The sequence below is a fragment of the Stegostoma tigrinum genome, chromosome 1 (assembly GCF_030684315.1).
Source record: "Stegostoma tigrinum isolate sSteTig4 chromosome 1, sSteTig4.hap1, whole genome shotgun sequence".
Taxonomy (NCBI): domain Eukaryota; kingdom Metazoa; phylum Chordata; class Chondrichthyes; order Orectolobiformes; family Stegostomatidae; genus Stegostoma; species Stegostoma tigrinum.
Window position 1 is genome coordinate 164,283,529 of NC_081354.1, and position 16,957 is coordinate 164,300,485.

Sequence of the window (16,957 nt, forward strand, 5' to 3'; positions counted from 1 at the left end):
ATGTCTATTGAATCACCCTTGTCAGGGGGTTTGATAAAGTCAATGTTACATCTCAGAGAATAGAGTATAGCAAGTTCAGAGGGAGATAGGTTGAAGTGGATGAGGGAAATATGGAAATTAAGGCAGGCGGTGTCATGTAAGTAGTTCTCAAACAGATCATGGATGCCTTGAGATAGAATATTTTGAAAAATCCCATAAATGTCTGCCTCACTTCTCTATCACCTCTCTTAGTCTAGTATCCCCTAGCTAGATCCAAGATGACATCAGAGTAGGACATTCCAGCTGGAGCTCGTCCACTCTGTCCTTGTACTTCTTGTTTCCTTCTCTTTCCTTTCCTTTTCTCTTGTTGTTCCTACTTAGCCTTGGCGCGGACACATCAAGGCACCCATGGCAGTATCTCGGCCTGCTCTCTTGGCAATGTCTCTTCCTGGTCACCCAGAGGCTCATGATGGTGTCTCAGCCTGGTATCTTGGCAGCTCATAGCAAATTTCAGGCTGGTCTCTTGGCAATTGATGATGAGGTCTCTGTCTGGTCTCTCGGTGGCTTGCTTTTTAAGCCTTATTTCTTTATTTTTCTGTTTATTCAATAAAGGTAATACTTAACTTTTTAACTGTTTCTCTTACTACTTTGTACCTAAGTTTTTTGTACCTAGTTACATTTGTACCTAAGGTGGCACCATGTGTGGTAACATTATACACTTTTCATCGTACTCCTGTATTTAAGTGCTTAAGTATACATGACAATAAAATCTAAATTTAAATCCAAGTATCCCAGCTAGCCTAGCTTCCATTTCCCCATGCCTATGCTTATTTAAGTTTGCAATGCTAGTCCTAGACCCATTCTTCTTCCTTCCAGATAGGATGTAGAGTTTAATCCTATTGTAGTCAATGCTAATTGTGGGTACCTTTTACTCAGAAGTTACTACATAATCCTGTCACATTGCACAGTACAAAATCTAGTGGAATTTTATTCTGTGGTTGGTTCTGCAACATGCTGCTCTATGAAACTATCTCTGAAGCATTCTATGAATTTTTCATCCAGGCCACCATGCCAATCTTAAATTTTCATTTTATATATGGATTAAAATCATCCATGATAGATGCAGTTCTTTTATCACAGTATTTATTTTTGTTTACTTCGTCCCACATTGTTATTACAGTTTAGGGGACTTGTCAACAACTCCTATGACTAATTTCTTTCTCCTACTGTTTCATATTCCATTTTACATCCTGATCTCCTGGACCAAAGTCATCTTTAACTATCAATTTCATCCTCGACAGCTCAAGCCGGTTAGGTGAACATAGCAGCCATTTCAGTTCAGTATTTGACCTCATTAAAAGTCATCTTAGTTTGTGAAAGCTTAAAGTATGACAATCAAAAGTTATATATTAAATATTGATGGCCCATAATAAATACAGGCATGGTTATAACAAGTGTGGGGGATACATCTCCACTGTTACATATACTATAAAATCTTCTGTGACATTATTGCAAGGGCAAGTTTTAAAAAGTGGATGTAAATAATCTGGATTTAGGAGTTTAATGATGACCATAAAACCATATTGATTATCATAAAACACGTGTGGATTACTAATATCCTTTAGTGAAGGAAACTCCATCCTTACCTGGTCTGGTCTGATCTATGTGTGACTCCAGGCCCACAGCAATATGGTTGACATTTAACATCCCACTGGGCAATTAGGGACAGATATTAAATGCTGGCCTGGCAGGTGACACCCACATCCCATGAATAAATAAGAAACAAATGATGTATTCACGGTACAAAACATGTAAATTGGAGTATAGTCTATGCCAGTTAATTCATTGTAGATTAACACTTGGTCATCATGTTATAAGCAAATTGTGTTTCATCAATCTCCAGGTTGTCTATCTTCTCTTTTTATTTTCATTCAAATTCCTGGATAATGTAATTTTTGTAATAGCAAATCATAAATCGTATATTTTAGTAGTGTAACAGATCATAATGATTCAGTAAACTAAGCTCTAAATACCAACAAGCTATAGTGTTGTCAAACTCTAGACGCTGACACTCAACTGTTGAGTCTGCATAATCAAGCTGACCCTGATGAATATGGATTAATCCCATGTATCAGCTTCCACATATTCTATCCAATAGGGGGCTGAGAGGCGGTGGCAGTGGGAAACCTACCAAGGGCCGAGGCTGGAGCGGGGTGAGTGAGGGGGAGAGGACAGGCCTTTTGGGCTTGGTTACCAAGTCTAACTTGCCTTTACTTCCCAATTACTGAGCAGGAATGTTTGTGGCCATCTGAGAGTGCCACCTTTTTTTATAGAATCACCAGTGTGGAAACAGGCCATATAGCCCAATAAGTTGACACCAACCCACCGAAGAATATCCCACCCAGACTCATCTCCCTACCCTATCCCTGTAACCCTGCATTTCCCATGGCTAACACACCTAACCAACACATCCCTGAATACTATGGGCAATTTAGCACTGCCAGACCACCTCACTAATACGTCTTTAGACTGTGGGAGGACACTGGAGCACTCGACAGAAACTCACACAGACGCAAGGAGAACCTGCAAACTCCACACAGTTAGTCACCCAAGGCTGGAATTGAACCCAGTCCATCGTGCTTTGAGGCAGCAGTGCTAACCACTGAATCACTGTGCTGTCGAACATGTCCCCAGTCTGAGGTGGTGCTGAGGCCCATCATTTCCAGAAGGAGAAGGGCAGCATCTGGAAGAGAAGAGTGATGGGAATGATGATGTTACAAGAACATACAAATATATATTGTTGAAAAGACAGGAGTATTGCTCAGGTTTCTCCATTTTACAGTCATTAGCACAAATTCAAAAATGCTAAATTTCAAATGATCATAACAACCTTTCCACCAGTTGTGACCTTGAAATTGGACATTCTTGCATTTGTCCTGATGAGTCTATGGCAAAACCATCTGACAATGTGTCTGTCATTTAGGCAAGATCTACATCTACACTACAAAGGGGATGTGCAATGGCTGTATGTGTGTCTGTGTGACTTGGGGAAATAAACACTGATGTCTTGAAAAAAGTCTACATTATAGTAGATAACAAAGTGTGGAGCTGGATGAACACAGCAGGCCAAGCAGCATCTCAGGAGCACAAAAGCTGATGTTTCGGGCCTAGACCCTTCATCAGAGAGGGGGATGGGGAGAGGGAACTGGAATAAATAGGGAGTGAGGGGGAGGCGGACCGAAGATGGAGAGTAAAGAAGATAGGTGGAGAGAGTACAGGTGGGGAGGTACGGAGGGGATAGGTCAGTCCAGGGAAGACGGACAGGTCAAGGAGGTGGGATGAGGTTAGTAGGTAGATGGGGGTGCGGCTTGGGGTGGGAGGAAGGGATGGGTGAGAGGAAGAACCGGTTAGGGAGGCAGAGACAGGTTGGACTGGTTTTGGGATGCAGTGGGTGGGGGGGGGGAAGAGCTGGGCTGGTTGTGTGGTGCAGTGGGGGGAGGGAACGAACTGGGCTGGTTTGGGGATGGGGAGATTTTGAAACTAGTGAAGTCCATGACTCCCTTGTTCGCTCCACACTGCCCTCCAACCCCACCACACCCGGCACCATCCCCTGCAACCGCAGGAAATGCTACACTTGCCCCCACACCTCCTCCCTCACCCCTATCCCAGGCCCCAAGATGACTTTCCACATTAAGCAGAAGGTTCACCTGCACATCTGCCAATGTGGTATACTGCATCCACTGTACCCAGTGTGGCATCCTCTACATTGGGGAAACCAAGCGGAGGCTTGGAGACCGCTTTGCAGAACACCTCCGCTCAGTTCGCAACAAACAACTGCACCTCCCAGTCGCAAACCATTTCCACTCCCCCTCCCATTCTTTAGATGACATGTCCATCATGGGCCTCCTGCACTGCCACAATGATGCCACCCGAAGGTTGCAGGAACAGCAACTCATATTCCACCTGGGAACCCTGCAGCCTAATGGTATCAATGTGGACTTCACCAGTTTCAAAATCTCCCCTTCCCCTACTGCATCCCTAAACCAGCCCAGTTCGTCCCCTCCCCCCACTGCACCACACAACCAGCCCAGCTCTTCCCCTCCACCCACTGCATCCCAAAACCAGTCCAACCTGTCTCTGCCTCCCTAACCGGTTCTTCCTCTCACCCATCCCTTCCTCCCACCCCAAGCCGCACCCCCATCTACCTACTAACCTCATCCCACCTCCTTGACCTGTCCGTCTTTCCTGGACTGACCTATCCCCTCCCTACCTCTCCACCTATCTTCTTTTCTCCATCTTCGGTCCGCCTCTCCCTCTCTCCCTATTTATTCCAGAACCCTCTCCCCATCCCCCTCTCTGATGAAGGGTCTAGGCCCGAAACGTCAGCTTTTGTGCTCCTGAGATGCTGCTTGGCCTGCTGTGTTCATCCAGCCTCACATTTTATTATCTTGGAATTCTCCAGCATCTGCAGTTCCCAATATCTCTGATACTACTCCAGCATCGGCAGTTCTTACCATCTCTGGGGTCTAACCAGGGTTTTGTATAGCTGCCGTATTACTTCTGGATATAATGACCGAGCACGATTTCATAAGGCAGCACCATAAATTTGCTTAATCCTGCTGAATTATCCACCCGGACTGTTCTTCCCCCCAGCCAACGGTCACAACGTCATCGGCGGCATCCCCCGGCTTTCCAGAAACTCACTGCTCCGTCTCCAAGGAAGGGGCCGCTCTCCAATCGCGGCCTGGTTTGATAAGCACGCGGCAGCCCTGTGGTCGCTATGGGGGGACAGCAGCCAGTCAGATGCCGGCTTGCTGCACAGTGCCGCCGAGGACAGCGGGTCTTGACAGCAGTTTGTGGGTGGGGCGAGGTGTTTTGGAGGGGGTCAAGGGGAACCCGTTTGAAGAGTTTCGGTCACCGCCAAGCGATCGTACAGAGCGACCGATTTTAACACATGGCGGATCGACGGTCCACGGGACCAGCACTAGGATCGGGGTCGCGGCCTCTCGTTTTGGTGCACAGGCGAGCGATGTTTTCTGTCGTTCTTGGGCCGTTGCTCTGGCGAATCATGTGATGTAAACAGGAACGGTGGGGTTTGGGAGAATGGGGAGGTGGGGGCGAGTGTGAATGTGAGGCGTTTGAGGGTAGGGAGCAGTCCCTGGGAATTCTGTGGTGAATAATTATCTCTGTCTCCTCAATGACTCCAATCGACAAGATCAAAAAACATACAACACCAAGTTACAGCCTAACAGGTTTATTTGAAAACACAAGCTTTCGAAGCCCTACTCCTTGTTCAGGTGTTAATAAGGCTCAGAAAACTTGTGCTTTCAAATAAACCTGTACTATACCCTGGTGTCTTTTGATTTCTGACCTTGTCCAGCCCGGTTCAACACTGGCCCAGTTCTTACTATCACTGACATCTCCACATCAATGTAATTGACAAAGCATAAGTCAGGTTTGTGATGGAATGCTCTCCAGTTGCCTGGATGGGTGCAACTTCAGCAACACTCGAGAAGCTTGATATCATCCAGGGCAAAGTAATTCATTTTATTGGCACTCTGATCCATCCTCAATAATCGGTCCTTTCACTTGGACTCATAGCAGCCATTCCTGCTATCTGTGTTGCACTACAGCAACTGACAAAGTCTCTTTTGAGTCTACCTTTCAAGCACATGATCTCTTGACATTCAACAGGAAAAGGACCCCTCCAAGCTACACGTAATGCTGACTTGGAATTATATTATCATTCCTTTACTATTGTTGGGTGAAGACTTGAAATCCCTTCCTAACAGCAGTGTGGGTGTACCTACGCTCCAAGAACTTTCGTTGGCTTAGCCAGTAATGACTGAATTTCATTAACAAGCTTGGTGTAGATACATGTACAGTCCTGTTGGAAAAGGAGTTCCAGGCTTCTGACCAAATAACAGTGAGGGAATCAGTGACTCCCAATACATTAGAGATAACATGGTGTGAAGCTGGATGAACATAGCAGGCCAAGCAGCATCAGAGGAGCAGGATAGAAACATCAAACTTTTCTGCTCATCTGATGCTATTTGGCCTGCTGTGTTCATCCAGCTTCACACCATGTTATCTCAGATTCACCAGCATCGGCAGTTCCTACTATCTCTGTAACACACTCCCAATACATTGTTAATTTCAGAGAAAAAGTATGTGTCCCTGTAAATGAATATAATTGTATTGTGTATAGTTTAGACACCGTATCTAAGAAAGGATAGAAGACCATAAGATGGGCGGTATGGTGGCTCAGTGGTTAGCACTGCTGCCTGACCCAGTGCCAGGAACCCAAGTTCGATTCCACTGCCGGGCAACTGTCTGTGTGGAGTTTCCGTGTTCTCCCCATGTCTGTGTGGGTTTCCTCCCACAGCCCAGAGATGTGCAGGCTAGGTGGATTGGCCATGAAAAATTGCCTGTAGTGTTCAGGGATGTGGAGATTAGGTGAGTTACAGGGGATGGGTCAGTGTGAACTTGTTGGGCTGAAGGGTCTGTTTCCAAACTGTAGAGATAGGGTGGCATGGTGGCTCAGTGGTTAGCACTGCTGCCTCACAGCACCAGGGACCTGGTTTCGATTCCAGTTTCAGGCAACTGTCTGTGGAGTTTGCCCATTCTCCCCCTGTCTGCATGGGTTTTTTTGGGTGCTCTAGTTTTCTCTCACAATCCAAAGACTAGGTGGATTGGCCATGCTAAGTTGCCCCTCGTACCCAGGGATGGTTAGGTGGGTTAGAAATGGGAAATGCAGGGGTTGAGGAATGGGCCTGGGTGCAATGCTGTTTGGATGAGTGGTGTGGCCTTGTTTGGCTGAATGGCCTGTTTTCACACTGTAGGGATTCTATGAATCTAGGAACAGGATTAGCTCTTTGAATGCTCTACCATTTGATATGTTTCTGAAACCCATTCTCCCCGTAACTTCTGTCCTTAACCCTTGATCCCCTTACCAATCAAGAACCTATCTAGCTCTGTCTTAAATGCACTCAATGGCTTGGCTTCTGCAGCATTGCATTCCACAAATTGACCACACTCTGGAGAAATGCCTCTTTATCCCAGTTCTCGTTTTCTCCAGGTCAGGTCTATTCAGGCATCTGTGTTCTGTAAGTTTCAATCAGATCTCCCACCTACCCCCATCCTTCTAAAATCCAAGTGTAGTCTGTGAGTTATCAACTACTCACATATGATAAGCCCTTCGTCTGATTGGTCATTCTTGTAAATTGTCCCCATTCAATGCCAGCACACCCTACCTTAGTCACAGGGCCCAAAACTGTTCACCATTGTTCCGATGCAGTCTGACTGCAGCCTCAGCAGAGTATAGAGTCATAGAGTTGTACAACATGTAATGAGACTTCTTGGTCCAATTCATTCATGCCGACCACATATCCAAAATTATTCTAGACCCATTTGTCAGGATTTGGCCCAGTGGTATTATCACTGGAATTGATCATCCGGAGACCCAGATAATGTTCCAGGAACATGATGACCATGAATCCATTGTCGATTGTTGGAAAAACCTATCTGGTTTACTAATGTCCTTTAGGGAAGGAAACTGCTAGCCTTACCTCGCCTGGCTTACGTGTGACTCCAGATCCACAGCAATATGGATGGCTCATGACTGCCCTCTGAGCAATTAGGAATGGGGCAGTAAATGCTGCCTGGCCAGTGATGTCTTCATCCTGTGAATGAATTTTAAAAAAATCCTTCCTACTCATGTACTCAAGCAGATGCTTTTTAAATTTTGTAATTATATTAGCCTACACCACTTCCTCTGGCAGCTCATTCCATACACGTGACCCTTTGTTAAAAAGTTGCCCTTCAGGTCCCTTTTAAATCTTGTCCTTCTCACCTTAATCCTATGCCCTCTAGTTTTGAATTCCCGTAGCCTGGGAAGAAGACCTTGGCTATTCACTCCATCCATGCCCCTCATGATTTTATAAACTTTTATAAGGTTATTCCTCAGCCTCCAAAGCTCTAGGGAAAATAGTTCCACCCTATTCAGCCTCTCCCTATAGCTCAATTCCTGAAACCCCAACAACATCCTTGTAAATCTTTTCTGCACCCTTTCTAGTTTAACAACATCCTTCCTATAGCAGGGAGACCAGATTCAAATGCTGTATTCCAAAAGTGGCCGAACCAACATGACAGCCCAACTCTAATACTCAATGCACTGACTAATGATGGCAAGCATACCAAGTGTCTTCTTTACTACCCTGTCTACCAGCGACTCCACCTTCAAGGAAGTATGAACCTACATCTCATGGTCTCTTTGCTCAGCAACACTCCCGAGGACCATACCATTAAGTCTTTAAGCCCTGATTTGCCTTACAAAATGCAACTTAGTGAAATTAAACTCTATCTGCCACTCCTTGGGCCTTCAGCCCATCTGATCAAGGTCCCTTGGCTGTCCACTGCACCACCAATTTTAGTGTCATCTGCAAACTTACTAATCGTTCCTGCTATGTTCACATTCAAATCATTTTTAAAAATGACAAAAAGCAATGGAGCCAGCACTGATCCTTGTGGCACTCTGCTCGTCACAGGCCTCCAGTCCGAAAAACAACCCTCCACCACCACCTTTTCTTCTACCCTACAGCCAATTTTGTATCCAAATGGCTAGCTCTCCCTTGAAATAACTACTAACATTGCATTTGCCTTTCTAAGTGTCAGCTGAACCTGTTTGAGTCCTAACAGAATCCTGAACTAAGACTCCTAAGTCCCTTTGTACTTGAGATTTCCAAAGCATTTTCCCATTTTGAAAATAGTTTACACCTCTATTCATCCTACCAAAGTATGTAAAATCACACTTGGTCACATTGTATTCAACTACTTTGCTCATTTTCCTAGTCTGTCCAAATCCTTCTGCAGCCTGTCCACATCCTCAACCCAGCTGTCCCCCACCTATCCCTGTGTTATCTGCAAGCTTAGCATCAATGCCCTCAGTGCCTTTGTCCAGATTGTCAATGTTTAACATGAATAGTTGTGGCCTGAACACTGACATGTGCAGAACACCATTAGCCACCAGCTACCGTTCTGAAAAAGACCCCTTTATCCCTACTTCCTATCTTCTGCCAGTCAGCCAATCATTTATCCATGTCGGTATCTTGTCCCTAACACCATTAGCTCTTGTCTTATTTAGTAGCGTCCTATGTGGCAACATGTCAAAGGCCTTCTAGAAATTGAAATAGATCACATCTACTGATTCTCCTTTGTCTAACTTGCTTGTTACCTGCTCAAAGAATTCTAACAATTTGTGAACTTTGACCTCCCATGAAGCTTCCTGACTCAGTTCTATTTTACCATGCTCTTCCAAATATTCTGCAGTCTCATCCTTACAAATGCAGTCAAAATCTTATCAACGACCAAGGTCAGGCTAACCTGCCTAGCCACAGTCTAGAATTGCTCTTCTAGTCTCAGTCCCTACCCTCAACCTCCTCACATTTATACTACCCACCCCCATATAACCTCCTCCCAATACTCCTCAGCCCCACCGTTCCTGTTGGCTGCTTCCCTCCCTTCTTTAGTCATTTTCCAGTCCTCTGCAGCATCCCCTGACTCCAGTGATTCCTGAAAGATCACCACCAATGCCCTCACTATCTTCTCTGCTTTTTCCTCCAGATCGCTACGGTGTAGACCATCTGTTCCAGGTGATTTATCTAAGTTAGACCTTTCAGCTTTCCCAGCACCTTTTCCTTACTGATGGCTACTATGTTCACCTCTGCCCCTGATTGTTTTGAAGTTCTGATATGCCACTAGTGTTTTCCACTGTGATGACTCTTACCAGATATCTGTTCAGTTCCTCTGTTGTTTCTTTGTTCCCTATTACTGATTTGTCAACCTCTTTTTCCAGTGGCCGAATATCTACTCTTGCCTCTTTCTACCCTTTTATATACAGCAAACTTTGTTTTAAACGGAACCTTATGAACTGGCACACTGAATAGATTAGCAAAAATTATGTATCTCAAATACTGGAAATTCACTGTATTTTTGCGATCTGCGTGATGTCCAAGTAATCAGTTGAGGGTGCAAGTGAGAAGACTCTCTGTTGTTAAGCTTTATTTAAGGCAAAGTTGCATTATTACTTTTGTGGTAAATGAAGTATCACAGTGATGTGCATACCCTCTACAATACGTTTCTAATACTTTGTGTGTGTTTTTACACTGATTATGCAGAGCTCTTGATCAACTGTCACACTTCTGATCCAATAGGTGCCTTTCATTAAAAATGTTTGTTGTATCTAAAATAAAACCTCTTGCAAACTTCTTTAATATTACTGGCTAGCCTACTCTCATAATTTATCTTCTCCCTCCACCTTATTGCTTTTCTAGTTGTCCTCTGATTGTTTTTAAAAGCTTCCCAATCCTCTGGCTTCCCACTAAATGCCACCACATTTATGCTCTTTCTTGCAACAGAGATTCCCTAGACTAATTCCTGGATGGTGGAATTGTCCTATAAGCAGAGACTGAGGAAATTGAGCCTGCACTGTCTAGAATTTTGAAGTTTGAAAAGTGGCCTCATTAAAACCTATGAAGTTCTTAGAGAGCATGTCAGTAGTTCAATTTTTACTCTGGTTGGTGAGCCTTAGAACCAAGGAGCATTATCTCAGAATAAGCGATAGGCCTTTGAGAGGCAGAGGGAATTTTCCACTTAATGAGTGGTGAATCTTTGGAATTGTCCCCCCTAGAGGGCTACGCTAGCTCAATCATTTGCACGTTCAAGACAGAGAAACCAAAGAAACCATGGGAAATGAATTGCATCAAGTGATATGGAGATGTTGCAGAAAAGTGGTTTTGAAACATATGACCAGCTTGGATGTAATAGAATGGCAGAATAGGCGCAATGATGAATGACTTTCTCCTGTTTTGATATTTCTGAATATGCAGCTTCTGGTCAGTGCACCACATTACAAACCCAAGTGTGATAAGAAATGCACTAACAACCAATTTAAGATGATTGTTCCCTACTGCAATCTCCCTGGCAACATCTTGACCAGAGCTGAATTGGCAACCGGTCAGCATACTTTTCTCATTGTTTGTATTGTTGCTGTCTTTTAATATTTCAAATTCTTGCATCTGTGCTGATGAGTTGTCTCTTATTTTCAGCAATACTTAAGTTTTAAATTACTCTTGCTATCCTTTGAATTTTCTTTGGAATGTTCTGGTATGTTGAATCCTCTGTACAAATGTGAGTCCTCAAACAGAGCCATGGGATATTTTACATTTAGTTAATGGGCAGATAGAGCCTTGGTTGAAAGATGCCACCTCCAAAAGTGTTCTATTTCATGATTGCCCATCTCCTCTCAATTTTCCTTCATGTTTATTATTAATAAGTTATTGATATCCATTTGTTCTACTTTCTTGAGCAGAGTTTAATAATGAAGACGTTACTGAATATCAGCAAGAAACATGCTTTGAAATGTTTTAATGAAGATCTGTAGCTCAGGTTATGGTTGGAGCTGTTGGTTGGTTCGCCAAGCTGACTGGTTTTCTACAAATGTTTTGTCTCCCTTCTAGGTGACGTCATTGGTGCTGTGTAACCTCCATTGAAGTGTTGTTGTTCTGTCCCGCTCTGAATTTATATGGTCCTGTCTGTCATGGTGGGCTGTCTTGTTTCTGGTTTTGTATTTTAGTGGTATATAGATAGGATCTATTTCAACATGGTTGTTAACTGCATTGGTAGTTGAAAACCAGGCTCTAGGAATTCTTGTGCTTGTCTTTGCCTTGCTTGTCCTAGTACTGTAACTTTGTCACAGTTAAATTGATGTCCTTCTATATCAGAGTGTATTGAAATGAGGGAGAGTTGGTTGTACCGTTTTGCTGCGGGTTGGTGTTCATGTATCCTGGTGGCGAGTTTCATGCCTGCCTGTCCTACGTCGTGTTTCTTGCAATTGCAGCATGGTATTTTGTATATCACATTTGTCTTGTTCACTGTGGGTATGGGGCCTTTTGTCTTTGAGAGTAACTGGCAAAGTGTGGCTGTTGGTTTGTGTGCTATTCTTCTCCCAAGAGGTCATAGGAGTCTTGTAGTCAGTTCCTATGTGTTCCTAACATTGGGTAGGGTGGCCAGTGTGTTGCGATGTACATTGTCATCTTGGTGTTGTTTGCCGGGTATCAGCAGACGAAGCTGTTAGGATAGCCATTGCCTTCAGAGACTCTGTATAGGTGTTCCTCTAGGAACCCTGCAGCCCAATGGCATCAATGTGGATTTCACAAGCTTCAAAATCTCCCCTGCACCTACTGCATCCCAAAACCAGCCCAGCTTGTCCCCGCCACCCTAACCTGTTCTTCCTCTCGCCTATCCCCTCCTCCCACCTCAAGCCGCACCTCCATTCACTACCTCCTAACCTCATCCCGTCCCCCTTGACCTGTCCATCCTCCCTGGACTGACCTATCCCCTCCCTTCCTCCCCACTTATGCTTACCTCTACAGGCTCCATCCCTGCCCCTTTAACTTGTCTGTCTCCTCTTCACCTATCTTCTCCTCTATCTATCTTTGATCCGCCTCCCCCTCTCTCCCTATTTATTTCACCACCCTCTCCCCATCCCCTTTTTCTGATGAAGGGTCTAGGCCTGAAACGTCAGCTTTTGTGCTCCTGAGATGCTGCTTGGCCTACTGTGTTCATCCAGCTCCACACTTTGTTATATAGGTGTTCCTCTTCATTTTTGCACGGCTCTGGAGCATTGCTGTGAGTTATCGCTTGTTTAAACAGAGTCTTGACACAACTCTGTTTATGGACGCCAGGGTGGTTTCTGTTGTAATTCAGGATTTGGTTTGTGTGTGCAGTCTTTCTGTATACACTGGTAAGGAATTCACCTTTGTTCATTTGTTCCACTGTTATGTCTAGAAATAGGAGTTGATTGTTCTCCTCTTCCCTGGTGAACTTGATCCCGGTGAATATGCTGTTATTATTAACACCTTACTATAAGATCAAGATGTTATTTTACTTGTAATGTTGAAATTTCTTCAATTTTATTTCATTTCATTTTGCACTTTCAGGAAACTGATATAGCACATTCATGGTTGAATTCTGGTGCCTTCACAATTGAGAAAATGTCACAGGCATCTGGAGGTTTTCTGCTTCCTTTGGGCCCTTTGATGGGACAAAAAAGGGTTTCTCCAGCAGAAACCGAAAGTTTCACCAAATCGAGTAAGGAGCCACAATATTTTCTACCTTGTTGAGTCAATTCAAGTCCTTTACTAAAATAAATAGTAGTTCAGAAATTTCCAAAAATAAACAAATGTGAGTGCGCATTGTTTTATTTTAAGTGACCCTGACTCTTTAGAAGAGCTTGAGAATTTATACTGAATTCATTTTTGTTTCCAAGACTTACTCAAATTTGGTATCCTCATAATTTAGCTTCCCCCCTTTGTCATTGCTTTGTATCTCTCTAAAATTTCACATAGCACTAAGAAGTAAACCCATACAGAAATTATATAGTATTCTGTGTAGATTCCAAGTCAAGTACTTTGTTCACTTCTTGCAGGTAAAGCAAAAAAGAAAATTCTAAAATTTCAAGGCTGCTGAGAAAGACTTTAATGCATATGTTAAGCAGAACGTGTTGCTTCAAACAATGGAAGGAGAGGCTTGGTGGAGGTTTTGTTTTGTTTTTTATTCTTTGATATGATCTGGACTTTGCTGGCAAGAGCCAGCGTATGACCTAGTTACCCTTGAACTGAGAAATAGACTAGACTATTTCAGAGGGCAGTTAAGAGTCAAATAATGTGCTGTTGGTCTGGAGTCACTCAGTGCCAAAGTACGTAAAGGTGGTATTTCCTCCCCGAAGGGTCATTGTAACAAAAAAAGTGTTTCGTTGATCAGTGATCCATGATGAATAATAACAACATTATCCCTGTTTTATACTCCAACTTTTTCCTTTTAATTCAATAATTTAAACTCGACTATCTGGTGTAGGGACATTTGAACCTGAGTCCCCAGGGAATTCACCTAAGCCTCTGGGTTATACATCTTTAATATTATGATACTATGCTACTATACTACTGTCTCCCATAATGTATCATATGCTAATCAAGGAGAAGAACCTTCTTACTTAGCTGGAGTTATCCTTGGTCTTTTGAGTTCTTGCCTTCATCAAGCTGCCTTTATAATTCCATCTAACTGACTGTGTGACCTCAAGTCAACCATCATTCCTCCTAGTAATTTTGTCCATTGCTTACAGACTCTAGCAGTTTACTAATGACCAGTACTAATTTATGCATTCTGGCTCTAATTTTCTGCTTTATCACTGTCTCCTTTTCCTTTTGAAGATGGCATCATATTTCTGACCCTCTATTCTCTTAAAAACTGCTCACAATCTACACTGGTCCTACTTTCTAGCACTTGGTCCATGACTTTGAATTTTATGCCATTTCAAGTGCCTATTTAAGAACATTTGAAAGGTTGTGAGGTTTCCCACCACCATAATCCTCCCAGGCAATGCAATTCAGATTCCCACCGACTTCTGATTGAAAGAAAAGTTCTCAAATCCACGCTAAATGTCCTGCCTTCTCAGCCTTTTTTGTTCCAAAGGAAATAACTAAAGCAGTCCGGCCTTTTTTTCATAGCACAAGTGCTCCATCCCAGACCACATCCTGGTGAATCTCCTCTGCAAACACACCAGTACAATTACATCTTTCTTATAGTGCAATGACTAGAAAACACTCCAGCTGTGACCTAACCAAAGACTTGTGCAGCTCAGACATAACCTCTATGCTGTAGTAGTGCTAGGACTGATAAAGACCTCTATGCTGTTGTGCCAGCACCTGGCCCATGTGCCTTCTTAATTACCATATTAATCTGTTCTTCTGCCGTCAGATACCTGTGGGCAAATGCCCCAAGATCCCTCAGTTCTTGTGAGCTTTCTAGCGTCCTATCATTCATTGAGTGCCCATTTGTCTTGTTACGTCTTCAAAACTGCATCATCTTACACTTATCAGTGTTAAATTTTATCTGCCACTGGTCCACCCATCTGACCAATCTGTTGAAATCCTCCTGTAAACCTTTTCCTTAGTATTAAGCTCCCAGCCAATCTTAGTGTCATCCACAATTCTTTCTTATCAGGCAATAAGAGACCCTGCAGTTCTGATTGAAGGGCCTAGGCCCGAAATGTCAGCTTTTGTGCTCCTAACTTGTCACGAGACAGGTTGACGAGGGTCGAGCAGTGGATGTGGTGTACATGGACTTCAGCAAGGCATTTGATAAGGTTCCCCATGGGAGGCTCATTCATAAAGTCAGGAGGTATGGGATACAGGGTGATTTGGCTGTCTGGATTCAGAATTGGTTGGCTGACAGGAGGCAGAGAGTGGTTGTAAATGGTAAGTATTGTGCCTGGAGGTCAATGCTGAGTGGTGTCCCGCAGGGCTCTGTTCTTGGGCCTCTGCTCTTTGTAGTTTTTATAAATGACTTGGATGAGGAGGTTGAGGGGTGGGTTAGCATGTTTGCTGATGGCACAAAGGTTGGAGGTACTGTTGATAGTATCGAGGGCTATTGCAGACATCAGCAAGACATTGACAGTATGCTGGGAAATGGCAGATGGAGTTCAACCTGGATAAATGCGACGTGATGCATTTTGGAAGGTTGAACTTAAAGGCTGAATATAGGATTAAAGGCAGGATTCTCAGCAGTGTGGAGGAACAGCGGGATCTTGGTGTCCAAGTGCATAGCTCCCTCAAAGTTGCCACCCAGGTGGATAAGGTTGTTAAGAAAGCATATGGTGTTTTGGCTTTCATTAACAGGGGGATCGAGTTTAAGAGCCGCGAGGTTATGCTGCAGCTCTACATAACCCTGGTGAGACCACACTTGGAATATTGTGTCCAGTTCTGGTCGCCCTATTATAGGAAAGATGTGGAGGCTTTGGAGAGGGTGCAAAGGAGGTTTACCAGGATGTTGCCTGGACTGGAGGGCTTGTCTTACGAGGAGAGGTTGACTGAGCTCGGACTTTTTTCTCTGGAGTGAAGGAAGAAGAGAGGTGACCTGATCGAGGTGTACAAGGTAATGAGAGGCATTGATAGAGTCGATAGCCAGAGATTTTTCCCCAGGGCAGGATTGACTGCCACGAGGGGTCATAGTTTTAAGGTGTTAGGAAGAAGGTATAGAGGAGACGTCAGAGGGAGGTTCTTCACCCAGAGAGTTGTGAGCGCATGGAATAGTTTGCCAATGGTAGTCGTGGAAGCAGAGTCATTAGTGACATTTAAGCGACTGCTGGACATGCACATGTACAGCAGTGAATTGAGGGGAATGTAGGTTAGGTTATTTTATTTTTGGATTAGGATTATTCCACGTCACAACGTTGTGGGCCAAAGGGCCTGTACTGTGCTGCACTTTTCTATGTTCTGTGTTCTAAGATGTTGCTTGGCCTGCTGTGTTCATCCAACCCCACACTTTGTTATCAGTGATCCTCGAGGTAAGTCACTGGACACTGGCTTCTGGTGACACAAACAGCCTTCTACCTCTGGCGTCTGACTCCTACCACTAAGGCTTTACTGAAATCCATATAGATCATGACAACAGCACTACCCTCATCTATATACATGATCATATCCTTGAAAAAGTCGACCAGATTTTGTAGGTGTGATAACCCTCTGACAAAGCCAAGTGAAGGCTAATTCTCTCCTTCAGAATACTCTCCAATAATTTCCCTACCACTGATGTGTGACTCTCTGGTGTACAGTTCACTGGTTTATCTCTACCACACTTCTCAAAAAGTGGAGCTACATTAGCTGTCCTCTGATTCTCAGACACCTCACCTGTGTCCAGACAAGAATTATAAATTTGAGTCAGAGCCCCTATGATTTCCTCCCTCACCTCCCACAGCAGCCTGGGATACAACTCATCTGGACTTGAGGGTTTGATTACTTTTAAGCCTGCTACAACCTCCAATACATCTTCACTCCCTATTTCAAACTGCTGAAGAACCACACAGTCCCTCTTCTTGAATTCTGTGCCTGCATCCTCCTCCTCCAAAGTGAAGACAGATGCA

General features: G+C 44.0%; 1 protein-coding gene across 3 annotated transcripts in view; it reads left to right on the top strand.

Moving 5' to 3' along the window:
* The first annotated feature begins 4,441 nt into the window (after positions 1-4,441).
* ccdc142 (coiled-coil domain containing 142) overlaps positions 4,442-16,957 on the top strand; it is a 157,526-nt gene continuing 145,010 nt past the window's right edge. Inside the window, exons 1-2 of one of the 3 annotated variants that reach the window (XM_059649984.1) lie at positions 4,442-5,001; positions 12,978-13,128. In XM_059649984.1, the coding sequence (XP_059505967.1) occupies positions 4,783-5,001; positions 12,978-13,128 (370 nt within the window). In that variant the 5' untranslated portion in view covers positions 4,442-4,782. The remainder of the gene's footprint in view (positions 5,002-12,977; positions 13,129-16,957) is intronic. The other 2 variants (XM_059649983.1, XM_059649985.1) reach the window with 2 other exon arrangements.